Source organism: Penicillium macrosclerotiorum, assembly GCF_028827735.1.
Source record: "Penicillium macrosclerotiorum strain IBT 26536 chromosome Unknown utg000003l_segment0_segment0, whole genome shotgun sequence".
Lineage (NCBI taxonomy): Eukaryota > Fungi > Ascomycota > Eurotiomycetes > Eurotiales > Aspergillaceae > Penicillium > Penicillium macrosclerotiorum.
Window position 1 is genome coordinate 346,003 of NW_026643083.1, and position 25,616 is coordinate 371,618.

The 25,616-nt window shown below is 51.8% G+C and overlaps 8 protein-coding genes across 8 annotated transcripts; 4 read left to right on the forward strand and 4 right to left on the reverse strand.

Moving 5' to 3' along the window:
• Positions 1-157: 157 nt before the first annotated feature.
• N7462_003019 (F1F0 ATP synthase subunit gamma) lies at positions 158-1,343 on the forward strand (the record flags this gene model as incomplete). Its single annotated transcript, XM_057074745.1, has 4 exons — positions 158-213; positions 354-928; positions 1,007-1,119; positions 1,184-1,343. The coding sequence occupies 4 exons, from the start codon at positions 158-160 to the stop codon at positions 1,331-1,333; spliced, it is 894 nt and encodes a 297-aa protein (XP_056934250.1). The 3' UTR covers positions 1,334-1,343.
• A 556-nt stretch (positions 1,344-1,899) lies between these two features.
• On the forward strand, positions 1,900-3,291 carry N7462_003020 (uncharacterized protein; the record flags this gene model as incomplete). The annotated part of the gene is made up of 2 exons (XM_057074746.1): positions 1,900-2,055; positions 2,152-3,291. The coding sequence occupies 2 exons, from the start codon at positions 1,900-1,902 to the stop codon at positions 3,289-3,291; spliced, it is 1,296 nt and encodes a 431-aa protein (XP_056934251.1).
• Positions 3,292-3,741: 450 nt separating this feature from the next.
• On the reverse strand, positions 3,742-5,268 carry N7462_003021 (F-box protein; the record flags this gene model as incomplete). The annotated part of the gene is made up of 1 exon (XM_057074747.1): positions 3,742-5,268. The coding sequence occupies one exon, from the start codon at positions 5,266-5,268 to the stop codon at positions 3,742-3,744; it is 1,527 nt and encodes a 508-aa protein (XP_056934252.1).
• A 235-nt stretch (positions 5,269-5,503) lies between these two features.
• Positions 5,504-7,026, forward strand: N7462_003022 (putative disulfide isomerase; the record flags this gene model as incomplete). Its single annotated transcript, XM_057074748.1, has 3 exons — positions 5,504-5,653; positions 5,734-5,741; positions 5,808-7,026. 3 exons carry the CDS (start codon positions 5,504-5,506, stop codon positions 7,024-7,026), a joined length of 1,377 nt encoding a protein of 458 aa, XP_056934253.1.
• Positions 7,027-7,361: 335 nt separating this feature from the next.
• On the reverse strand, positions 7,362-10,629 carry N7462_003023 (ribosome biosynthesis protein KRE33; the record flags this gene model as incomplete). Its single annotated transcript, XM_057074749.1, has 2 exons — positions 7,362-7,560; positions 7,640-10,629. 2 exons carry the CDS (start codon positions 10,627-10,629, stop codon positions 7,362-7,364), a joined length of 3,189 nt encoding a protein of 1,062 aa, XP_056934254.1.
• Positions 10,630-11,671: 1,042 nt separating this feature from the next.
• N7462_003024 (putative capsular associated protein) lies at positions 11,672-14,955 on the forward strand (the record flags this gene model as incomplete). The annotated part of the gene is made up of 5 exons (XM_057074750.1): positions 11,672-11,715; positions 11,795-11,853; positions 11,908-12,635; positions 12,712-12,864; positions 12,952-14,955. The coding sequence occupies 5 exons, from the start codon at positions 11,672-11,674 to the stop codon at positions 14,953-14,955; spliced, it is 2,988 nt and encodes a 995-aa protein (XP_056934255.1).
• Positions 14,956-15,537: 582 nt separating this feature from the next.
• Positions 15,538-16,753, reverse strand: N7462_003025 (glycoside hydrolase family 16 protein; the record flags this gene model as incomplete). Its single annotated transcript, XM_057074751.1, has 3 exons — positions 15,538-16,264; positions 16,326-16,561; positions 16,628-16,753. The coding sequence occupies 3 exons, from the start codon at positions 16,751-16,753 to the stop codon at positions 15,538-15,540; spliced, it is 1,089 nt and encodes a 362-aa protein (XP_056934256.1).
• A 3,083-nt stretch (positions 16,754-19,836) lies between these two features.
• On the reverse strand, positions 19,837-24,725 carry N7462_003026 (CORVET complex membrane-binding subunit VPS8; the record flags this gene model as incomplete). Its single annotated transcript, XM_057074752.1, has 4 exons — positions 19,837-21,526; positions 21,734-23,858; positions 23,920-24,352; positions 24,408-24,725. The coding sequence occupies 4 exons, from the start codon at positions 24,723-24,725 to the stop codon at positions 19,837-19,839; spliced, it is 4,566 nt and encodes a 1,521-aa protein (XP_056934257.1).
• Between the last annotated feature and the right edge of the window lie 891 nt (positions 24,726-25,616).

Sequence of the window (25,616 nt, forward strand, 5' to 3'; positions counted from 1 at the left end):
GTTTAGCGCAGGAGCGGCAGGACAAGGAGTTCGACTTCGCACTTCCCGACAGTCCCAGCACGACAGCAAAGCGAGGCTTCTGCAACCCTGCCCTGCTCCCCCTCCCCTCTCTCCGCAGCTTGAATCTGCCATCTACACTCCCACTCACACTCTCACTATGTTCTCCCGTGCCGTCCGCCCGGCCCTTAGGGCTGGCAGTGCTGCCGTCACCCGGTAAGTCCTGTTCCGATACCCGCCTCGTGGGCAGGTCCTTTCACCCGGCACATTCACCACCAACCCAAGGCCCTCCGGATCAAATCAATTATCTCAATACATGGAGGACCATGAAAATGGTTGCTGACTTCCAATTCCAGCACTGCTCCCACCAATGCCGCCAACTTTGCGACTCTGCGTGAGATCGAGGGCCGTCTCAAGTCCATCAAGAACATCGAGAAGATCACCAACACCATGAAGATCGTTGCCTCGACCCGTCTGACCCGCGCTCAGAAGGCCATGGATGAGTCCCGCAACTATGGAGAGACCTCCAACACCGTCTTCGAGAAGGCCGAGACCAAGCCGCTGGAGGACAAGAAGACTCTGTACGTCGTTGCCAGCTCCGACAAGGGTCTTTGCGGTGGTATCCACTCCGGTCTCAGCAAGGCCACTCGCCGTATGCTGGCCGAGAACCCCAACGCCGACATCGTCATTCTCGGTGAGAAGGCCAAGGCCCAGCTTTCCCGTTTCGCCTCCGACAAGATCCTCCTGAGCTTCGCCAATGTCTGCAAGGATATCCCTACCTTCGCCGATGCCCAGGCCATTGCCGACCAGATCGCTCTGCTCCCCGAGGACTATGCTAGCATCCGCATCGTCTTCAACAAGTTCATCAACGCCCAGAGCTACGAACCCAGCACCGTTGAGGCTTACTCTGAGGAGGCTATCACCCAGTCCGGTAGGTTTTGTTTCTCTCTCTGTGCCAACTCGGCAGATCATTCATCTATAATGTGCTAACCTGAAAATTCATTTGCAGCCAACATCTCTGCTTTCGAGATTGACGACGAGGCTCTGGCCGGTCTCCGCGAGTACGCTCTCGCTAACAACCTCTTCTGGGCTATGGCTGAGGGCCATGCCTGTGAGATCTCGGTATGATTCTATGATGTAGCTCTGTGAGAGACGTTCAATTGGCTAATCTCTGTCTTTCTACCAGGCTCGTCGCAACGCCATGGAGAACGCCTCCAAGAACGCTGGTGAGATGATCAACAAGTTCCAGATTCTCTACAACCGTCAGCGTCAAGCCGCTATTACTGGTGAGCTGGTTGAGATTATTACCGGTGCCACCGCTTCTGCCGACATGTAGAAGTCTCTATTTGCTTCTACTGGATGAAGTCGCCTTCAGTGTAGACTTGTTGATATTTAGATCGACCCTCCATTTGTGTAAAATCAGTGTCAATCCATTCCAATTTCTTATGTGCTCCTTGGCCGAAAGAGCCTACCTTGACTTTTTAGCTTGACCAAACTCTCGGCTCTCGGAGTCATGCCATCCCTGCGAGGTCTGCGGCGTAAGCTCCTGTCATTTTTAAGTTACTGTGTGGACTCTGTTTCATTAATCTCTTAAGACTTGCCCCTCTGTTTCTCTCACTCACCACAACTCATCTTTCCCGTTCCCCTCTTCCTCTCTATCCTTCTATCACCTTTCTGGAGATTTCGAACCAGTTTCACCACTACAAACTGGCTCGATTCAACTGTTTCCGGCCTGCCCAACTCTTTGTCCACATTTTCTTTACATCAATACCAGCTGTCTCCAGATATTGCAATCCAAGTCTTTGTTTAACCCCATCCAAACTGCAATTGGCCTTGTTAAAGCTTCTCGCCAACAGAGCCCTCCCATCGCACACACAGCCGTTTAGGACCATCTGGGCGCCAATGGCAGATTCAGGTATTGATCAGTATGCCGTGCTAGGCATTTCACGTCATGCATCCACCAAGGAAATCAATATAGCTTGGAAAAAATTTGCCCTCAGATACCACCCGGACAAGTGCGGCGACACCAACGATCATTCTCTTGAAGAGTTTCGCAAAGTATGCCCTCTTGTGCTTACACAAGCCGTTGTTATCTAGAATGCTTTCAAACCTCTTTTCAGAGAGGGGAAACCCCTAAGCAACTAATTATCTTAGGGACAAGAAGCAATCGAGATCCTACGTGACCCCGAGCTGCGCCAAAATCTCGATAAAAACCTCTCGGAGCAGGATCAGGCCAATAAGAGTCAACACTCAAAATGGAGTCACCGTGGCTATCGTCAATTTCGAAAGAATCAGTCATTGTATTCTGATGACGACTGGGGCAACTGGAAGGGATTTGACGCCTGGAGAGAAAATGAAAACCGCCGCTGGAGTACCCGTAACCTCTACAAACAGGATTTGGGAACCGATTGCTATGACGACCAGATGGAGTCATCCTCTCACAATTCGCAGAAGGGGTATGACAATTTTTCGGAAGAAACAAGTCAGTTGGAAAATAGGTACCCCGATTATGATTCAGAAGGGCAGCGGGCCCGAGCAGAGATTCGCAGGGAAGGAATGAAAGCTCGAGTGATGCGTGACGAGGAAGAGATGAAGTATGAGGACGAGAATGAAATTGATCAAAATTTGGAGTTTTCTCATAACGACGAGGCTAACGAGATTGATCAATCCACTGAGTACGAGAGCGTGACGACCTGTTTCCATGGCGGTATCGATTATATCTGCCATTCTTTCGATGCATTTGCATCACCACACGGCGATAGTACCGTCGACTCAGGTGGGCTTGACCTCGAGACTCAGACCGACGGTGGGAAATCGGTATACTTCGACTGTAATGAAACACAGCAGTCTGTTTCAAATGATGGCAGGGGCTTTTCCAACTGCACAAGCATTGAACCTTTTACCTCGGAGATTGAAGACACTGATGACAAATCGTATCATCGTCGAATCAAGGATATACTTCACTTTTTCATCCCGTACTTCGATGCCAAGCTGAACGACCCTTGTGGACGCTATACATCCGATGACATGTTCAAGGAAATCAGTGGTATTTATATCGAGTCTTTCTACGGGTGGATGGAAAACCTTCGTCTGTCAATTCCGGGAGCAAGGCCGGTGACTCCTCCAGAATCACCTTCCCTCTGTCTGCATCTGGGATACTGGTTGAAAGGATTCGGATACCCCGAGTGCGAGAAGTGTCACTGCTGGGCACCACTGTACATTCTGACTTGTCCTGGTTGTGGAGCTGGGGCATGTGTACAGTGCAGGTTTTCGAATGATGGTCGCAATGGATAGGATGAATAATTGCTATCATAATATGATGAATACCTATTTATTATGTCTGCTAACTCATATCCCTTTTTTTCTATTATGCTTCGTGCAACGACGTTCTTGAACTGGCCGAAAGGAGAACAGCAGTTTATGGTGATGTATCTCTAGCTCTACGGTAGGCAGTTGATACTATCAACCCTTTTTCCGTGGCTTTCCTTTACAGTTTATTATAAACTTGAGTTCTTTCATCAGGCTTGTTGCCAATGGCCTTTATTTAGGGTGGATACTATTCCAGTTAATACGGGTTTTATTTGATAAATTCATCAAGATTGTCATTTTACTGCTTTGCGTACTTTCTTCGCGAGCGGAATCAATTGCAGCATGAAAATATTTCTGATCAATTTAAGGGTTAATTCAAACTAAACATGTCAGGCATTGCGCCAAATATTTGAACAATCTCGATTGATATAATCTTTATCGATCAAATCTGTGAATGACAAGCTCACGCTTGCAATTCTCGCCCATCAGGTATCTGTCAGAGCCGCATATCTTTGCCCGCCCACTGAAATCTAATGCTCCAATAGTGAGGTGTGCAAACGATGTTTGAATGGTCAGATTAATGGTATCCCTAGCTCTGGGCGTGTTCCAATCCTGTATTTCGACCTTGGAGTGATCGAAGTGGAGAATGAAACGAAGATCTGCTTCTGTGTTCGTCACCTGTGCGAGGATGCTAAATTGATCCACTGGCCCGTCCAGATCGGAGGACATCGTCTGGAAGCTGCAGTTACTCCGATAAACTGGTAGGACTGAATGAGGCCGAGAAAAGTTATGAGGCCCATTTCCCTCCAGTGGAATACTGGTAATGAGAGTCTCAGGAGCACCCTGCCTACGTTCACAGGTGTTCTCAGTGACTTCTATCGCTTGACCATCAGTAGTGACAGCGAGATGTTGCAATGACGGAGAGCCCCGTTGTCGAATGTCAAAGAATGCTAGCTCTCGATAGCCGAAACGGGCCACGATTGACGGGGACTGATCGACTTCCGGGCCTGTTTCGCTGCCTGTGGGGTCCAAGAATGGCCGGTAAGAAGAGGTCTTGGAGAAGTCCCAGACAAAAAGGGACTCTATGGGTGCATCTTCATCCGCGGTATACAAACTGCGGTTTGGCTGCCAGATGTAGATGACATAGTGTGTCTGGGTGTGTGCGGAGAAGAACCGGTCTCGTTCGCTTAATGGGTGACCTAGGAACATAATCTTCCATTCGTTACGGGGGGTGATGCTCCAGCCATTGTCACTCTTCGGCGTCACATCGAATGACGAGGCATAGTGCCGATGTACGCTATCACTTTCATTGAGCCAGTGGAAGGCTTTGAGCTCCGCCCATTCCACCACCAGCACTCGCTGCTGCAGGCGAACTCTGCGGGTCACTTTGCCCTGAACTACAAACGGTACCATAAACTGTCTGTCGCTATTCAGGTCCAATAGCACTAGACATTGATGAGCGGCACTGGGGAAGACCACTAGCCCATCCTCGTATGTCCACATTGACTCGGAGAACTGTCGGTCCACGTCGAGCCGAGGATGGCTGGCGTGCGACGCCCACGACTGCACCTGGAACCATTCCGGGTCCCCTGAGCGACCAAAATCGTCGCACAGAGGATATCTTTGCACGGAGCGGGGCGTTCCCCGTTCAATATGGTCATACCGCGCAACCACTTGGTCGAAGGCACGACGGATTGTTGATCCACTTGGGTCCAGTACAGAAGAAGTATCAGAGGGATCAGAGCTTGCTTTGAGATCTTTCGCTTCCTGTGTCCATGGGAAGTGCCATTTTAGCAATGGACTCAGGACGGCGGGGTTGCCGAATGCCTCGTTCCAGGCTTGTGAGACACGACGGCAGCGAACAACATCCTTGAGGGGCAGATAGCCCACTACCAGCCAGAAAATGTCCCGAGGAAGAAAGACCAGATCATGAAGAGTGTCCTGTCGCGAGGGGACGGTCATTGTGGTGCGGCATAGTGGTGTCAGAAACAGTCGCAGGAGCAACGTTTGGCGAAGCTTTTCATTGGGGAATCTGCGTCTCCCCGCATGCCAAGAGCTTCAGGACACCTTGCGTAATAACACGCCTTCAACCAACCTGGCTTCTTTCTTGCTTCGCTTTTCTCCGACGATGCTCGCTGGAGCGCCCGCATAGCTTCTGTGCACAGCTTTCCCAATCCCGTTGATCTTGCTCTCCACGATGCTTCCCCCAAGCTCGACTATCCTACTGGCTTCGTTGCTGGCGGCTCTGCCTGTCAATGGCGACGGGCTCTACACGAAAAATTCGCCGGTGCTCCAGCTCAACCAGAAGACATATGGCTCTCTCATTGCGAACTCAAATTACACCTCGGTAAGACCCTGTTCCATCCCTCCCCTTAAAAAGAACCACGCATGATCGGAGCCCCAGTAACGGTGAGCTGACTGATATAGATCGTCGAGTAAGTTTCCCCCGCGCCGACGACTGTCCACTAACATGGCTCTTGCTCACCTGTGCGTTCATCCAGATTTTATGCCCCGTGGTGTGGGCATTGCCAGAGCCTGAAACCAGCCTATGAGAAAGCCGCCCAGAACCTGAATGGGCTGGCGAAGGTCGCCGCGGTCAACTGCGATGAAGAGGAGAACAAGCCCTTCTGCGGCCAGATGGGCGTCCAGGGTTTCCCAACCCTGAAGATCATGACACCTGGCAAGAAGCCCGGAAAGCCGCGCGTGGAAGACTATCAAGGTGCACGCAGCGCCAAAGCCATCGTCGATGCGGTTGTAGACCGCATCCCCAACCATGTGAAACGCGCCACCGACAAGGACTTGGACAAATGGCTGGGACAGAACGGAGATCAGGCCAAGGCCATTCTGTTCACGGAAAAGGGAACTACCAGCACGTTGATCCGCGCGTTGGCCATCGACTTCCTCGGTGCCATTGATGTCGCCCAGGTTCGCAACAAGGAGGCCGCATCGGTGGAGAAATTCGGCGTCTCGAAGTTCCCAACCCTGGTTGTGATTCCTGGGGGCAACAAAGACCCTGAGATTTACGAGGGTGAGCTTAAGAAGCTGCCCATCGTTGAATTCATGAGCCAGTTTGCCTCGCCCAACCCAGATGCGAACGGAAAGGCTGCGTCGCCTTCTACCAAGCCGAAGACCAAGCCCAAGGCCTCCAAGCCCGCCTCCAAACCGACTTCTGTTCCTGATGAGGATGCACCAACCGACTCGAGTGATGATTCTGACTCCAAATCCGCTCAGGTTCCCGTCCCTGTTCCTCCTATTTCAACCCTTGCTACCCCCGAATCGCTCGAGTCTGCCTGTCTAGCTTCGAAGTCCAATACCTGTTTACTGGCTCTCCTCCCGAAGATAAATGAACCAGACGCCCCTCTTACCCCTGCGGCTGCTGATGCGCTCGCCAGCTTGGCTGAGATTGCGCACAGGCATTTTCAGCGTGGGACTCATCTCTTCCCAATGTATGGTGTGCCTGAGATCAACGTCGCCTCTCAGACTCTCCGGACTGCACTAGGTCTGGAAGGCAGCGAGGTCGTGGAGATCATCGCTGTCAACGCACGCCGTGGATGGTGGCGTCGGTATGGAAATACCGAGGACTTTGGCGTCGGTGCTATTGAGGGCTGGGTGGACGCCATCCGTATGGGAGAGGGTGCAAAGGAGAAGCTTCCTGGTGGGCTTGTTGGTCAATCAAAGGCTGAAACGCCAATGGAAGAAGCAGAGCATGATGAGCTGTAAAAGAATGGCTGGTCTCGCCTTGAGAGCCCTCCCTCCTCAGATAATTACTCTGATTTATAAATATCATTTGCTCATTAGCTATTACTTGTTGCATCCTATCTTTCACCATGTGTCTCTCATTGATCCTATAAAGCGCTACATCAGCTCTACGTAGAACAGCCTAGTAGCTTGGAAAGACATATCAGTCATTCATATATACAAGAGGCGAGCATCCAGGATCACATAAACCAAACCACTGGATATTCACGCTTCTAGAAGAGTACAGGTATAGAATCCGTAGGTAACACCGTCAAAAAATGCAGAACGCCAGGGGGAAATACTAATCACTCAGACATCTATTTTTTGCGGCCCTCGGTGCCCTTCTTGATCATCTTCTGCCGCTTGGCGTCAACCTCTTTGTCAAAGATCTCGCGCGCAGTCTCACCCTTCTTCCGCTTCGAGGACTTTGTCTTCACACTGACAGTGGAGGCACCGCCGCCACGGATCTGCTTCTCAGCATCCTCCCAGGATGCCGCGCCGTTGTCAATTTCGTATCTGAAGGCTGGGAATCAGTTATTGTTCATTCGATGACTCGAAATAGGACCAAAAGCTGGGGAGCTGAAACAGCACTTACTTGTCCAGCGGGAGAGAGTCAATCAGCGCACGCTGCTTCTCGCGCAGCTCCTCGTTGATCTGCTCTCCACCTTCACGAAGCTCTTCTTCCAGTCCGGTTTCAAGAGGCTTAAAGCGATCGTCAGTAACATCCTCTTCGTGGGCACCCACACCGGCACCGGAGGGGATCTGTGTCGCGGGCATAGCATCCGCAACCGCGCCCTCAATCACGCCACGGAAGTGAGTGGAGACCTTGCGCATGATCTTGAGGAACATGGCGAGAAGCTGAGACGAAGGGAGGTTCAGCTCCTTCTCCAAAGTATCCATGCTCTTGCGTTGCAGACCAATTGCAAGCAGGATCGACTGTTGCACACCGGAGAGGCTAACTTTGCCGCCGAGGCGGTTGGCAAAGTAGTACTCAGCGAGAGCAGGGACCATGTCCAGGATAACGTGATAGTCAAGGAGATTGTTGGCGTAGCTGTCCAGACGCTTCAAGTCAAAGGGCGAGAAAGCAGCGTCAAGATCGGCCTTCTGCAGAGTCCGCAGGACAGCAGAAGTGTCAAGCTTGGCACCAGCATTGGCGGATTCACAGATACTCAAAGAGAGAACCGAGGGAAACTCGCGGAATTGGTAGGAAAGAAGAGCGAGGAATCGGCGGTGAAAATCCCGGGCGAATGCACCCAGCCAGCCCGCATCGTTGATACCAGCAGATAGCGTGCGAAGCATGACACATGAATGCTCACCAGTCAACTCGTTAGGAGTCTGGCGCAGGTACACTGGTGAGAAGGAGGAACGCTTCCAGAACTTGTGAAGCGATGGTGTAAGGCCATAGCTAACACCGATATAGTCCAGAGCGTCGGGGCGGCGCTCGCTCAATTTGCCGAAAAGAGGCGGCATAGAGCGAATGTCCCGAACGTGGACGTTATCATCCAGCAGGTTCGAGTTAGTGAGCTCTTCATCAGTGACACGGACCATTTCCTCTTGAGGAAGAACAGCGTCCTCCGACAGGCTCGTGAATTTGCCCTCGTAGAAGTCGACCAGAAGTTCAAGAGCGCGAGAGCCATAACCCATGCCAACATATTCGGGGTTCGTCGCAATACGAACGACACGAGCACCCGAAAGGCCAGCGAAGTCCTCGTCCTGGAACTGCTGGCTGACCAGCCAAGGAATCAGGTCACCGCCAGCGCGCTGACCACGGCTCAAGCTGTTCAAGACACTTTGTCTGCTGATGCGACCTTCAAGGGCAACTTGAATAACACACAGCGGCTCGGGAAGCTTGGTAGCCTCCTCGTCAATTGGAGGAACAAGAACGTACAGCTGATGAGCAGGCGCATCACTCATAAGTTGAAGATCATTGGGAGTATTCTTATAGTGACTAGCGACATAGAGCGCCATCATCTGCTGTAGGAACTTCTCGGAGACAGGGTGGAAAGAGAAAAGGGTGTCGCGGTTTACCTGGAGCAGCTCACACTGTGATGGGTGAGGGCAACCTTGGGTGTTCATGCGAGACTTGGGCAGTGTCGCATCAAGACACAGGACCTTGTTGAGCCACTTCTCAACAGAATCACCAGGAGCATATCGAATAGGCTCTGCAAGGGTAATCTCACGAAGAGACCGACCACCGAGGTTCTTGTCTGCGCTCTTCGAGGCTTTGCCAGTGCTGCGGTCAGCAACATCTGTATCGTCAATCTTCATACCACCACGGGCCTGTTCGCGAAGTTGCTGGATCAGCTTCAAAGACAGCGATCGACCAGTTCCTTCGTAACCATTGATAGTAGAAGCCATGAACACCAGGTAAGGACCCATCAGCTTCCGCACCAGGGGTAGCGGGATGGCAGCGGCCTCATCAATCACCAGCAGCTCCGCCTGTCCGAGAACATGAGCATCCTGCGGCTGAATGTATTGGATGGTCTGGCGGTGGTTTCGGTGAATGTTGACTCGCACAATGGCCTTGTTGAAATCCGGATTTGTGGACTGCAGAATGGTATAATCGACATGGTCGAGATATCCCAGGGCATCAAAGCCCTTGAACACGAACTCGAACAGGGTTTTCAAATTCTCCGGGCTAGGAGATGTGATGAAGATGTTGCTGTATCCATGGGCAATAGCAGCGGCGATTGCAACACCAAGAGCAGCAGACTTTCCTCGTCCACGGCCAGCAGTCAGAGCAACGGTGCTCTTCAGGGTCTTCTCCGCAATGGCGTCCACAAAGGTCAAAAGGGCCTTTGCCTGGTCGACAGTGCGGGCCAGATTGACGAGTGGTCCAACGGGTTGAGACTCTGCCAAGCTCTCCTTGATCTCCTTCAGCTCCTTCTTAGTACCCGAGCTCGACTCATCGGTACTCTCGGGTGGAGGAAGCGGCTTGACATTCTTACCACCAGAGATTGGCAGCACATTCAACTCGTCATCAACAACCAAGCAAGAATCACAGCTTCCCAGCGACAGAATGAAGCGCTCATTGAAGCGGGCAACCACATCGTCATGGGCTTCGGTACGATATCTCGAGTGAATATCCATGGACAATGTGTACAACTGCTTCAAGCTGTTCATGCTCTTTAGCAGCAGCAACACCATACCACCTCCCTCAACTGTCTCGACAGTACGGGCCAACAGATTCGGAGTCATAGCCTCGAAATCCTGCAGGATACACATGCCGTAGGTATTACCCAGAATTTTCTCAGTCTCCTTGTAGTAAACATAGCGAATCTGGTTGAGAGTGATGAAGAGCTCGAAGGGGTCCTCTTGGTTCGGTTCGCGAATGCCACGCTTGACTTCCTTTTTGATTTTGTTTTCTCGCTTCTTGCGGTGGCTTGTGAAACCCAGCAGATCCTTTTTGTATGCCCACAGCACGGACTTGTTCTGCTTCACATCGACACTGGACATGATGTAGTGAAGATGCACTATCACATCCTTCGCCCGGTCTCCGACCACCACGAAAAAGCTGCGCTTCTTCTCTTGGACGCCATTGCGAATGAGGGCCGGGATGCGCGAGTCAATCGCTTTACGCGGCATGATGAGCGTGCGGAACTGGCCGCGAGGAACGTCGGCCTTTAAACCCTCGTTGCTGGGTCTTTTGAAGGTATAAAAATGGAAGGGGCAGCCAAGTTAGATCCGAAACTATCAGTTGACCGGCCTGGTAACGGATTACGGCGAATTCGGAGTTTTGGGTAAAAGAGCAGGAATCTCGCCCAGTCTCCAGTCCATCCCAAAATGGACCAAACTGAAAAAAAATCATATTGCTTCCATACACCGCCTTCCATTTCCACGATTCTTACTTACCGCCTTTGCTGCTTATGTCATGTATCACGTGACTTGGTTTGATGCCTTGCTTCCATGGTGAAGTTTGGGCCCATTCCATTTCCGAGCTTTGATTCGACCCACTTTCACCGATATGACGCTTGCGCTACGATGACTTTAATTTTGCCCAAATCCGTTTGGGTCTTTAGGGAAAGTGCTTGCCTATCAATACGGAAATGGGGATATCGAGGCTTGAAATCACTTATGCCGACCCAACAGCTTCTCTGACGCTCAGGGACTCCAAGTGGAGAAAAGGGGAAGCTAAGACTTGATTCTGGCCGCCGATCGTCCCAGGCATATCTTGCTTGCTTTGGTGCATTCCCTGCCACCATACAAGGACTCCTCACAACGGGTGGGAATTGCTGAGAATGCTATCCGCCTAATTGGTGGAATCTCCTCGTGCACCGTAGAGGCCCACGGTTACGTGCTCAAATGAAATTTAATGCCCACCGTTGACGCCACTTGAGCGCCAATCTGCATTCGGCTTTGTCGTCACTGGCCTATGATTAGCCGTGGGTCTACCATGGGCTGGTTGAAACCGCTGGCTCTTAAGGATGGCCCATGAAGCCCTATCAGTCCCTTGAAGTCTCCACCGGAGGGGTGCTGGATTCTGTTCCTCTCACCATCAATGTCCATCGACGACACTTTTCCTTCGTCTTTGCACCCGCACACATGTGTGCCCATGGTATCTCTTTCTCTCAGGAGCGCAATGACCTATGACATCGATCGCAGAGAACGATAAAGAATGGGGCGCACGATGGTCCCTTTCTCTGCCGATACGGGGCTCAAGGTCTCTGTGGGGTGAGTGGCAACGCCATCTCCCGAGTCAACGACACAGTGTGAAGGAGAACTATAGTACTTACGATCGCAATTGACATAGGGTCTTCTTTCTAACATCTTTCTTCCTTACATCGTCCTATAACGCTACATATGCCTTTGGTATGTCATGGCAATCTAGTTAAATTCCCGCAGCTGATCCTAATGACCATCAAGACCGTCCAGTCAGCACAGCTGTTCTGGCCTACATTCTTCTTGGAATAGCCTTCACGTTCTTAGGTCGATTTTACCCATCATCATATCCGTGCTCATCGCCCTCAAGCAAACGATTTGGCATTCCGCCCGCCCAGGAATTCGAACTTCCATCGCGGGCATCCTCTCCTTCGCCTGCCCTGGGTCTCGACCAACGAGTATCATTCCGCACAGTCTTTTGGCTGAAACTTGCCTTCATTTTGATTCTTCTAGGCCTTCGAGTCGAGCTGTTCCGCCGCGTTACTCTCAACACTGAGTGCACTCCTGCTGGATATTCCTACATTATTCCATTCATTATCTCACTCTATGATTATTGGTGCAACCAACGATCGCGACCACGGGATGGATATACCCTCTTGCAACAATCTCAGAACATTCCAAACCAGTCGATTTCCTCGAGCTGTCGGAAAGTCATCTATTACCTAACGCAAAGTCGCCTGAGGGGAATATTTGCTGCGGCTCTGATCTCAGTTGGTGGATATACAGCCTCCTCATTTCTAGCGGGTAGTCGGTCCACATACATTTGCCCAATTGTCCTCAAGGGAGCATCTCACTTTCAAGTAATCAGGCTTGTCAATGTGATAGTGGACTCACTACTCCTGATTGGTGTCACGGAATTTCTTCAAAATGGTATGGCGATTGAAGAGCCTCGCCGAAGGCGGCCACTGATTTGGTTCGGGGCAGGGCTTCTTGTAAGTTGAAAGAGAATAATTAGCCATCCTTTACCTGGCTTTTCATGGATTTTCATGTTCTGATCGATTTACCCAGCTTGTTGCCGTGATTTGGATGATTATTGGGATTTTTGTCACGAACACCCGTCCCGAGCACAGTGGTCAGCCCCTACTGGATGCGAAATATTCACGCAGTGCTTTTGGACAGGCGCTCTTGGTCCTATTCTTTGTTCTATCAGCTTGGCAGATGGTATGCATAATGACTTTCTCTTTCTCTCTCTCTGCACTCTTTGGTTGTTTTTTTTTTTTTTTTTTTGGATTGCGCTGACTCGTCTAGCTGCCGCATTATGGCGTTCTAGGATTAGCGATACTAGCTGGTTTCGTCCTTGTCTTCTTCTCCTCGACATCGACTTTGTTCTTCGAGCAAATGCCTTTTCCCTACATTTCCCAAACCCAGGGCGTTGTTTCCGTGGTTGCATCTTCCACGGGTGCATTCTTATTTCTCCTCTCGCGGATCTTTTGGGAAGAGTCCTCAAAATCTCTCAATCGCACCAATATTGTTCTCCAGGTTATCGTGGTCGTCTTGTGCGTGACCGGTCTAATCTTTGCCTCGACCAAACACCACTTTTCGCATACACATCCTATCGATATCCTCATTCGTAAGGGAACCGCTCATTATGACGATTACATCCTCCGGGCTCGTTCCAGTCTTAATCTTGAGGATGCTGTTTGGGAATATCGAAGGCGATATCGCCGAGACCCGCCGCCTGGGTTCGACAAGTGGTATCAATATGCGACAAGCCGATCATCTGTCATAATTGATGATTTTGATCAAATCCACAAAAATCTGCTTCCTTTTCAAGCAATCAGCCCGGCTCAGCTTCGATCGATGACCCAGCAACTGGCAACAAATCCTTTTAACGACCTCGGCGCAATCAGCATCCGTGCAGGCCAAGTGCATGTCCAAGAAGGCATCAAGCCGACCCACGCATGGATGATAAGCGGAGCAGCTAATATGATTGAGAAGTTCTCTGAGCATCTCCCAGATATGGACCTTGTGTTTAACCTCAATGACGAGCCACGAGTGGCAGTTCCTTGGGAGAAGATGCAACCGCTCCTTCAGGCTGCAAGACCGCAAGAACCAGCTCCTGAACGAGAAGTGCTGGATCGATGGTCACCGGACCGACAGGATGGCTGGGGCCCTATAGAGCCTGCTCATCAAACCAATGAAACGATTTTTACAGATGGAGCCTGGCGAGGCATCTTTGATCCATACGTTAGCGCGGTTTGCCCTCCCTCTTCACGAGTGCGCACACGGCGTGTCTGGAATCGGCATGACATCTGTCTTAGCTGCGCTGCGCCTCATACCATGGGCCAATTCCCTATTAACTTCGATCTCGCCACAGAACTCTGCCATCAACCCGACCTGGCCTTTCTTCATGGCCTCCTGATCTCTCCTGCTTCGTTCAAGGTGTCTCAAGAATTGATACCAGTATTCAGCCAAAGTGCATTGGCTGGTTTCAACGATATTTTGTTCCCCAGTCCATGGAACTACATGGATAAGGCAAAGTATGAGCCGTCGTATGAGCACCCCGACCAAGAATTTTCCGAAAAGAATAACTCGTTGTACTGGGTCGGCAGCACATCTGAAGGCTACAGCCGCTTCAACGAATGGAAAGGCATGCCGCGACAGCGATTTTCTCATCTCGTCAACAACAACACCGACAATCAAGTTTCTGTCCTTTTGCCTGCAGGTCCGCGCTCTTGGGAGTACGAAATAATGGACGGATCCGCGCCATCTCGCGAGCTGAACTTGCGCGCAGAAGTCCACCTCGCTAGCCCGATCACCCGCTGCGGCGACTGCGACACCCAACGCGACGAACTGGGCACCAGCTCCTGGGTAGATTTCCAGGCCCACTGGTCTCACCGATTCCTCTTCGACCTCGACGGGGCTGGGTTCAGCGGCCGCTTCCTCCCATTCCTGCAGAGCCGAAGTCTTCCCCTGAGAACCGGGCTTTTTCGGCAATGGTTTGACTCGCGCATAGTCTCGTGGTTGCACTTTGTCCCAGTCGATATTCGCCTCCACGGACTTTGGAGCACACTCGCATACTTCGCGGGCGTGCCGAATCCCAACGCAGAGGACCTTCTCGATAATAAGCCCCCGATGAGAATGGAGGCTCACATCAATGAAGGCTGGTGGATCGCCGAGCAGGGACGCAAATGGGCGGAGATCGCATTGCGAAAGGAGGACATGGAGATTTATTTCTTCCGGCTTCTGCTGGAGTGGGGTCGACTCACCGATGACCAGAGGGACGTGCTTGGATACAAACTAGCCACTTGAGCTAGATCTTAATTTTAATACCTTGACAGTCTTTGGGGATGTAATTTAGACTACTTTTTTTCGAAATGATACATATTACACCCGATTTTTTGGAACATTGCTTATGGTGGGCTCTTGAAGCTATGTATCTGCCACAGTTGGCAGTGGAGCAGTCTCCACAGAGGATCTCCACATACATGGAGTATGACAGACATCTCCACATAATTTACCATAATCATGTAAGTCAGATAGCTCAGGCGTTTGATGATAGGTTTGCTGTTACGAAAAATAAATTCTGGATCTCATATATATGAACATGCAATGCTATTTTTAAATGCTTTAAACGAGTGTAAGGGGGGTATTTCAAAACGGCACATCAACAATACATCAACATCGCGTAGAAAGTCTTCGACAATAAAAAAGAAGAAAGCATCAAACCAAAAGTCCAGCTGAAGAAGTGAAAAAAGCAAAGACCAGAAAAAATTCCACCAAGAACACCGTGGGAAGGATCGCAGATCCAATTTTCTTAACCCATATGAACAACCTATGTCCAGATATATCCATAATCACATCATCCTCAATCTCTTGCAGAAGCAGGCCCGTCTACTGGGCATTCTTGTACTGCGAGCGGCGGTGCTTCCACGCGGGGCGGGGTCCAGGACGAGCACCGTGAGCAGAGCGACCGACGTGCTTGGCAGCGTGCGGGTGAGGCTTCGGGATAGCATCACGCTTGGTGCTAGAGCTGTCTTGGTAGACCTTGAGGGAGTTGATTTGCCAGTAAGTCTCGTCAAAGGCACTGGGGTTATTCTGAACATAGTCGTTGCAGGTGGAAGCCTTGGCGGAGCAAGTGCTGTCGGAGGACCAGACATCACCAGCCCAGTCACCGCAGAAGGTAATGTCGAAGACAATCTGCAACTCGTTGAAGTGAGAGTCAATGTCACAGCTGCCGGAGAACGCCGCACTAGGAGTACCCCAGCCAGAGGGGTCGGGGCTGCCATTTGTGATATCTGAGGGAACGCTACCGCTACTGAAGAACCAGATGCTGATGCCAGAGCTGGTCCACTCAGTGGCGTAGACGCCGCCACCAGCAGAGTTGAAGCCGTCTCCATAGGACGAGTCGTCGCTGCTGAGGATTGCGCAACCTGAGTTTTCAGACTGGCCCGAGGCGTCGACATAGCAGTTGCTAGTCTGGAGGTTGCCGCTAAAACCAGAGCTAGTGATCGAGCAGCTGTCACTGGTGTGTAGAGTCATCTGATTCTGAGAATTGGTGCTGACACCTTCAATGATGTCAATCTCGCCATTGTTAGGCCAGTCCGAGCCGAGCATCCAGCTACATAATGAGTTAGAATTTTGATTTCTCGCCAAAGTTGATACGAAAATAGGAAACTTACAAGGCAGGCCAGGTGCCACAGACACTGCCGGGCATGTGGGCGAGGTCCAGAATTACGAGCCCATGGGTGTAGGTATTCGTGCTCGAGATACGCACACTCTCGCGGCCGGGAGAGCTGGCGGTGTTGGTGGTATCGACACCAATGTAGACAGAGCCGTCAGAAGCATTGATGAGACCAGCGTTGCTAGCGGTCGACTGGTCAACGTAGCTCACGTATCCGTTGGTAGGGTCCGAGCTCTGTGTGGGAATTGGAAGGTCAGCCGCATGAACGTTTCAGATATAGAGGGAATGAGCCGCACGTACCGTATAGAAATCGAACTTGTCAAAGAACGAATCGGTGTTGCCATAGTCATCCACCAACGAGTAGGCAGCGGAGCCGAGGTGGGCAAAGAGGCCCAAGGTGGGCAGGAGAGTAGAGAGAGCGTGCATTGTTCCTGAATTCTATTGAAAGTCGAAAACGAATTGAAAAGATTGGACGCGGCCTATCGAAGACGAGCAGCCCTGTGTTGAATGCTTAATGCTTCCCAAGGGTAAGCAAAAAGAAAGGAATGTAAAACAAGTAAGGCGATATACAACCCGCAGAGAGCGAAGGAGAGTATATACCACGAAAAGAAGGAATGTAAAAGTGGTAAAGAAACCAAACAACAAGAAATAAGGAGGGACTAGGCACTCGTGGACATCGTCAGGAACAAAAGAGGCTGTCAGGAACAGGGAGTCGATCCAATCTTTTATACAGGAGGCGGGGGGAAGGATAAAGAGCGTGAGCATAAAGGGCGAAAAGGTGATACCCACCGCGTGGCGGCAATCCAGGGACTACAAACCACTGGCCCTGCATCAGCACCCACCCGACCCAATCTTGAGACTCCAGTGGGACATGCATGACAGGGCCCGGGTCCCATGTGAGCGATGCGAAACGCGGAGGGCTCCCGACTGCGGTAAGAGGGACCATCCCTGCACCGAACGGCGGGTCCCAAGAGGTTGAAACCCAGCGTTCCAGAAGAAGGATGAGACCTTATCCATAGAGTTTCTCCGTGGCCGCGTTATCAGGCCTCGTAGGGCCGGTGGAAATGGCAGCCGATGGCTGGGACCAGCCGGTCCCAAAGGGCCGTCGTGGAGCCCGGAACCGAACATCAGAAAGAGACGAGAAAGGGTTCACGAAGGGTCCTGGGGCAATTCGAACTGGCTAGACCCTTGAGTCGACTGCTTACTGAGCCGTTCAAGCCGGTGCACCCATCAAAAAGCTGGGGATGATTGCGCGGATCATCTGCGCGGCATGGACACAGCAAACTCGTCCGCCAGATGCATCAGAAGGCAAGGACACGCCACCCACCTCTCCTGCTCCTCGGGACTGCCATGGAGGGTAGTCAATTGTGTGGGTGTGTCATGACCTCCTGTGGTCACCCCCATTACCGATGTGTTGTTTTCCCCTGTCAGATTCTAATTTCCGTTGGCTTTTTACTGATTTTCTTTTTGGGAGGGTTGATAATTGTCCGTGCCCCATTTGGCTCAGGACAAGTTGGCGGAGTCGTATCGCAGGGAATGCCTCTCGACCTCTCCAAGTTTCAAGTCGCATCTGCATATCCGCGAATCTGCCGGGGAGGAGGGCCTCTGTGAAAGTTTGCACTTGTCTTCCTGGATGTTTCGGAACCGCAGGGCGATCATAGCGGCACGACTGCTGACTCGCTCACGCCCGGCTCCACGATGGACGGAAATGGAAGAGATGGTGCCGAGCGCAAAAAGAATCCTTTCGCGACCGCCCACTGGTCAGCGGAGTTCGGGACCATCTGGATGAGTCTCGGAGATCTGGTCGATCACTGGCTGGTACTGCAGGCCTGGCTCATCACTGGTTAGGCTCAGCTGCGCGGCTGGTCCAATCACGCCGGGCACCAACGGTGGCAAGAGGCAATCCATGAATCTTCAGGTGCGTCCTGTGATTAAGCTTTTCTCTTCTTTTTTTTTTTCTCTCTCGATTCTTGAAGATTTGGGTTTGAGAATTCTGGAAGAGAGCACGACTTCCACGGTTTCTTCGGTGAAGCTGTTCGGCAGATGTGCAATGTCAGGGGGAGGCGAAAAGGAGGTTGGTGGTGTGGTGGTGGTTGGTCGGTGGTTGGTCGGTGGTTGGTCGGTGGTTGGAGGTTGAAGGATCAGATAGCCAGCGGTGCAATTCTCTTTCCTCGTCCAGGCCTCACAACGAATTCACGAATCACGACTCATAACCTGAAACTATACTAGCACTTCACTAATCTCCCTCCGCCTCTCTCTGTCAAAATACATCCCCCTCGATCTCATTAGAACGAGAATCCTGGATTTGCTTCCTTGAGTCGTCCCCTCCGTACCACGCGCTGATTGGTGTAGGACTACTACATTTTACATCTCATCTGCAGCCCAAACGGTTTCTTGCCCTGAATAGGCTCATGCCGAATGATCCAGTCGATACGACATCCACTATATTCAGGAGCATCGTAAGCGCCCAGGGGTTATGGTCTCTGCCCGTCTCGGCATCGGCTCGAAGTATAGAAGATATAGAGTCAGAAGACGTAGTAGATACTAGAATATACTACAGTATCACTCGAGACCACCCCACTCACGCGTCTCAGGATTCTCCTTTATTCTTTATAGAATTAGTCGAACTAGCTGGGCTTAGCAGAGCTCATATTCCCCGTCTCCGAACAGGCACGTTGATCGCAATATGCCGGTCTGCAGAACGTGCCGAAAAACAAAGTCACATCGCTCTCGCCGAGCCGGCGTTCTCGACATACCCCGTTCGGACAAAGCCGTGGCTGATCCCTACCAAGCGCGTGCTAACGCGCGATCTAAAATCCTTCGATGCGACCCCACACGGCGCTCCAGGCTCATGGGGGCCGGTCGTCGCAGATTAAGGGTCTCGGGGCGCATTTACTCTGGGAGAATTGGGTGAGCTGGCTGAACTAAGGCACGTTCGATCACCGGCCACGTTCAACCCCTTGCACGTCGTTCGTGATGGGCTTCGTTCCTGGTTCCGGGGGCGGAGGACTTGGTCGTACTGGGTGGGACAAATGGTGCAACGGCGCCAGGGTTGCCGTGTTGCTCATCCCTGTTCGTTCTCGACACTGATGCAAGCGACTGCGGGGGACGGCCTCAGGAGTATCAGGAGGGGGCCAGAAAGCTACATCGGGCATTGATGGTATGCTGGGCTCGTCCACAAGATCATTCCTCGATACTACCCCGAGACAGCAAGTCATAGATCTCCGGGGAGGGGGTCTTAGGGGTATTACTACTCATGAGATGAGTTGGGAAATACAACCGCGAAATACGGGGGATTAGGGATTGAATAGAACGAAATAGACGGATCCAGGGCGGTCTCGACTCGCTCACAGATAGTTCCAGGGGCAGAAATGGAGGCCTAGACTATATGGCATATCCATCTCGTGCAAAATGCTAGCTATATGATCTCGTTTCTCAACAGAACACTCGCAAATACGAAATAAACACATATAAAAGGAAAACGAAGAAAGGCAAAGAAGATATCCTCACTATGTACATGCCGGACAGAAAAGTTCGGTCACGGACCAGTCGGAATGCTCACGGCGGAACTCAGGGCCGTGGGCGGGTCGGGTCAGGCCGCTGGTCGCATCGAGAACGCACTGCCGATGATACAAATGTCGACAAGAGAATACGACGACAGGCTCAGAGGGAGGAGGTGCCTCCGCCCCGCCAGCCCTGACCCCTGAGAGGTCGTCATCCAGCTCGTGGTCAGCTGGGTTCGGTCTGGTATGCTCAGCGAGCAGATGCAGCGGCTGACCCGCACCCACGGCCGCCGCTTTGCCTTTGCCTCGCTCCGTCGCCGGGTCATAGCTCTCTGCAACTCGCTTAGCAATGCGACGGTGGTGCGCATCTGTCTGCTTCTCCTCCCATGCGTCCCAGAGTGCAGAGCCCACGTTGGGACCCCAGATGCGCCGCCGACAGACCTTGCAGACCTGCCCGCGGGGCCGCCATCCGTGCTGCCGCAGCCGGGTGACTTCGTCCACATGCACGAACAGGTCGCGGTCTAGCATACCGTTGGCTAGGGTCAATAGCGACTTCTCGTAGGAGTATGCGGAGAAGATAGAGGCCAGCACAGCCCGCAGTTCTAGAAGAGAGGGGGACCAAGTTGCGGCGCGGCTGAGGAATGCTCGCAGGATGCGGAGGAAGGATAGATCGGTGCGTTCGCTGCTGGACGGTCTGCCTCCTTTCACAGTACTGGCTAATAGTGAAGTGAACATCTGCTGGACCAGCATCCGGAAGGAGCTGGTCAACCGACCCGCATCTCCACCGAGAATATTGGCCGACTGGATTGACTCAGGGTCCTGGAAGTGGTCTCGCATGAAGGCAAAGACATTGCTCGCAATACGGACAACCGCCTCAATGAGGCTCAGCCAGAGACTCTCATCAAAGGCCAAGGACTGTCCAAGAGGAAGCCCATCGCGTTGCCCATGTGTCATTGTTCGCGATTGCTTGGCGGTCTTTGTTTGGCCCTGGCAAAGCCAGGTACCGACTCCAGCATACTTATTCAGAGATTCGAGAAGATCATCGATTGCCTCCGCCGTACTGGCTGTATCGGGGGTCTCTCTCATGCTCTGGAGAATACCGATCAACCCGGATTCAAGGGTACTCAAGTGCGCTACAAGGCGGTCCAAGGCAGGCTGGACTTGGCCCTGGCGGGCAAGAAGAATCACAGCAGCATCGATCGCTCCACTCTCTTCGATAGCAGGAAGCAGTTCCGCAAGGTGAATATCCCCAACTCGCAGGCCATCAACGAAATCTGCGACATGGGACGGATTGTATTTGCAAAGAAGCTGCACGTAGCGTTCAATCATCCAATTCTCAACAGGCGAAAGAGATCGACTTTCGCCGACCTGTGTATGTGGTTCAACAAGAACCAAGAGATACTGGTATTGATTGAAGCTATCCCCTTCTAACACCTTCAGGAATGTCCCGTGGGTGTCAGGGGCCAGATCTTGCATAATTTGAGCGGCCCGCTGGACATCAATAATGACAATGTCTCGAGCATGCTGTTTGACGACGTCAATCACGTCCCTTCGCTGCTTCTTCCCAAGCCCTGATCCTGAGCGAAGACAGTCGTTTAGCGCGGTAAAAATGGCCTGCTTATCATTCGGATCATCGAGAAATGTCAAAATCCACTGAGGATACTGCTTCTCAGAGCGGTACGTCGACTTCAAGATTCTGTAAAAGCGTGCATTCTTGAACATCGGAACCAATGTTTGGATTTCCGGGGGTGGTAAAAGGACAGCAAATACTCGGCACTCAATTCACAGTCTTCGGCCATATCCTCTTCCGGATATTGGCATAGTCGGACCAGTACTTGATGTAGAGTTGTGCCGGAAAGAAGAATGTACTGGGGGGTATTTAGGGAGATTGCGCGCAACAAACATGTCCAAGTAAATGGTATCGGAGGGTGTGAAAAACGGCGACTCCATGACCTGGAGCAAAATGCTAATCAAATATTGCCGATTTATCGACACAGCCGCAGAGGGAAACTCTTCGGTTTCAGATTCATTCAGGAAGCTGTCCTCAAAAGCTTCATTGAGCATGCTCATGAAACTTGAGGCGTCGAACTTGAGCATGGCCCGCAGCTGCGAAAATAACCCGGCATCGCCGTTGGACGACATATTGGCCGGTTCTGGACTTGACAGCTGGCTCAAGAAGATATATTGGTACAAGGCAGTTTTTGCACGCGCCCCTTCAGCTTCGTCCATGGCCTCTCCAGTGGGATAGACTCGGCCCGTCAGGATGAATGATAAGTAAGGGAATATTTTCATCGCATTGGTGTACCTTTTCATTCCAATAGCATAGTTGCCGTTGGCCAGCGGATCCTCCGTTTGCGGGGGAATTTGACAGAGGAGTTCCTCCAGTGGGCTCACATAGTCCATTAAGCAGCGGTTCCAAACATATATGTACGCATCGTAAAGATTGTGTTGTTTGCATAGCGTTGTGACTTGATCAATGTCCATTGTACTCGTATCGAGCAGACAGATGATCTCTTCAAGGTAGCCAGCTGAATGAGTCGTAATGAAGTGGTTGATGAGTGCTTTGACCGCCGTCGGGGGCAGAGAACGAATAGTTCCATCAACGATACGAGGCTCAAGCACGTCGAGGAAAATTCCGGCTGAATCATGCTCTTCATACCAGTTGAAGACTTCCTCCCAGAGAAATTCTTCATCTGTCATATAGATACAGGCGGCGACAGATACTTCGGCGAGTTCTTCGAGCTGCTGGTTCTCTAGCTGTCCATTGCTCGCTTCAACATTGCGGCCGAACGCATACTTTAGAGACGCGGAGATCATCTCCAGAAGCTTCTCCTGAACAATTGGTCGTCTTAATACGTCTTCGTCTGGAAGACCAACTGTAAGCTTCTCTGCGGTACCCGTGTAGTAGGATGTTGCCAATCGAATGGCACCAATAAAATCACCGGCCTCCATTAGTGCGAGGAGTCGGTCAGCCCAATTGGAAAGGCTGCCGACTAGGGTCTCATTATAGCCGAGCAAGAACAGACGCCCTTTATAAGCACGGAAACTCATATAAAATGCGTCCGCAACGACGCCATGCATGGAGGTATCTTCTTCATCAAGTTGTTCCACCAAGTTGTGAAGTTGTGAAGAGAAGAGATCTGTATGATAGATATGTCGGTTGGCAAGGTCAATTGATTCCGTGACACGCATGGTATAGTCCTCAAGAATGAGTAGTCGTTGCGTTATTGTGAACACCGCAAGAACGGAGCGACTAAGCCATTGAACGGCCACAATAGCTTCATCAGCCTTCCATCTACTGCGTGCTCTGAAAACAAGGCTGGGTGGACGATCTCTATCCACGGGCTCGTCTGTCTCTGCTTCTGACACGTCTGACACAGTTAGAACGTTGGACCAGCAATAGACAAGTTTGGTGTTGGATGTTTGGCTGTCTTTTCCCTTCAGCCGTATTGCCGGGAACCAAGCCAATGCACCTGTCATGGCGCTGTGGGCCGGAACTTCCTTCGGGCGAGGCGCTTTATGCTGGGTTTGGGCAACAGGGGTCGTGGACACAATCACGAGGAGATAGGGTGTCAACATGGCGACGAGCCCGAGTGAATCAGACGGCTGCTCCACATTACCAAGTGGGAGGGGGGAGAAAGCGAGCACAGAGCTAGGTTTTCGACGGCGAATCTCTTCCGGGGCATTCTGCGGATACCGACCCAATATACGAGTTGTCTTCACCGTTCGCCCTACTGCCCCCATGCCTCGTGTTGCCAAATGTGAAAATGCCATCCCCCGCGTATCAGCCGAAACAACCGCCGTCCGTCGGGTGCCTAGGAACCCGACATGGATTACGGAAGAGCCGGCAATATGGCCATCGAATGTTCGCGTTTCAACTTGATTTGCAGGGATCGGGGGGATATGAAGAAAAGGCCGGGCCGACCGCGAGATTTCCCACGTGAAAATATCGCCCGACTCATGGCCTCCGGCGACAGTCGAGTGATCAGCTGATAGTGCCAAAGATGTGACTGGGCCGCATTCAACAGCTATACGCATCTAGTTAGCATAATTTGACGGATGCTTTGAGGACCGGACCATTGGACGAACCCTTTGTCCCTGTTCCGATAATCGTCTTGAGGCTCTGCTGATAGTCGAAGACTAAAATGATTCCTTTCGACGTGCCCATCACAATTGTGGTAGAAACCGCGAGGCATGTCGGTCGCCCAAAATTGCGCCTCCCAATCTCCGAGAACGCCTGTCCGGTAATCTTTCGCAGCTTCGTCCATCGCACAACATCCCATGGGCTTTGAGGCGGTTCATTGTCTGACTCCGGGGTTGGCGATACTTGGCTTGTGATAGATGACTGTCGAGAATGTAATTGTGCTAGGAACGGCGAGCCGGAGCGTGATGCACTTAGAGGTGAGGAGGACAGCCGAGATTGGAAGCGGAGGTCAAACGGACGGTGGGCTGGGCTGGGGCTTACTCGCGGAGAGCCACGGAGCGCGAGAGCACTGCTGCCCTGGGATGAATGAACCGAGTCCTTATTCAATCAGAATGCCATTTCAAGCAATGCGCGACGGTGTGTGGCTACTCACATGGAGAGACGGGGTATCGTCGGGGGTGGAAAGCGTCTCATCCACGCTACCCGGGATTGCATTCGACTGAGTGCGCCGCGGCTGCGGGGTCTGGGGAAGCTGAAGACCGTCTGTTATGGGGGGTTTCTGGGATACCCGATCCTGCGCACTGTTGTCTATTGTATCCAATTCCTCCTCCGGTTCGACGAGCTCCTGCGGGGAAGGCCCGGGCCGGTCATCGTCGAGGGCAGCGCCATATTCGGGTTGTGGAGAGTCACCGTCTGCCTGGCCCAGGTCAAGCTCATCCTCTCGTTCCCTGCCCTCACTGCCCTCAGCCATCGAGCTCATGAGCAATGTCTCCGACTGGTCATTGCTAGCGTCGGGTCAGGGAGTAGGCGCGAGTTTCCGGACCAGTGGGTCTCCGATAAGAGAGGTCAAGGAAGCGATCGGACGTGGTAGAGAGACGCCTTCGGTTTGGCCTGTCTCGACGGGGGGACGTAACAAATGGAGGTGGATGGGGGTTCGAGCTCGGACGTCGTAAACATGTGGAGTCGCGCGAGTTCAGAAGCTCCGGTTGCCTGGATCGGACCGTTTTAGGGGCTAAGAGCCCCAGTCTCTACATCAATGGCGGCCACCAGACAGGACTTCCAGTCAAACACCTGGACAATTAGAAAGAGCCTTGGATTCCGGAAGATCTCACTTGTGCGATTTATAAGTACATTGGGATGCTAAATTATCCGATGACAGACTAGATTACCATGTACCCAGGATTTCGGATTGTTCCCAACTTCTGGTAGTCCAAGGCGGCATGACTACTGATGTACTCTACACGGATACCTACACTGTTCACCAACGTTCGTCTGCATACGTGAGTGGGCAGACTTAGCGACTGCTTGACGGATATTCAAAGGAGTCGAGGGGTTATTACTTGGGTAATAGAGGGTGATCTATGTATACCTTCTGAGCAGCCCGGGTTGGTAGTTGCGTTGGTGACGCGCCATCTAATGAATGATTTCTCATATAGCCAAGTTATCAACCCCTTATATCAACTGAAGCCTTCATAGCTCAGTTGGTAGAGCGTTGCACTAGTAATGCAAAGGTCAGTCGTTCGAATCGGCTTGAAGGCATTTCTTTTTTTTTTCTTTTTCTTCCGCCTCTTTCTCTCTACCATCATCATCGTTAATTACGGCGGCAATATTCTCGACATCAGTCGCTTTTTTGGGGGGTCGG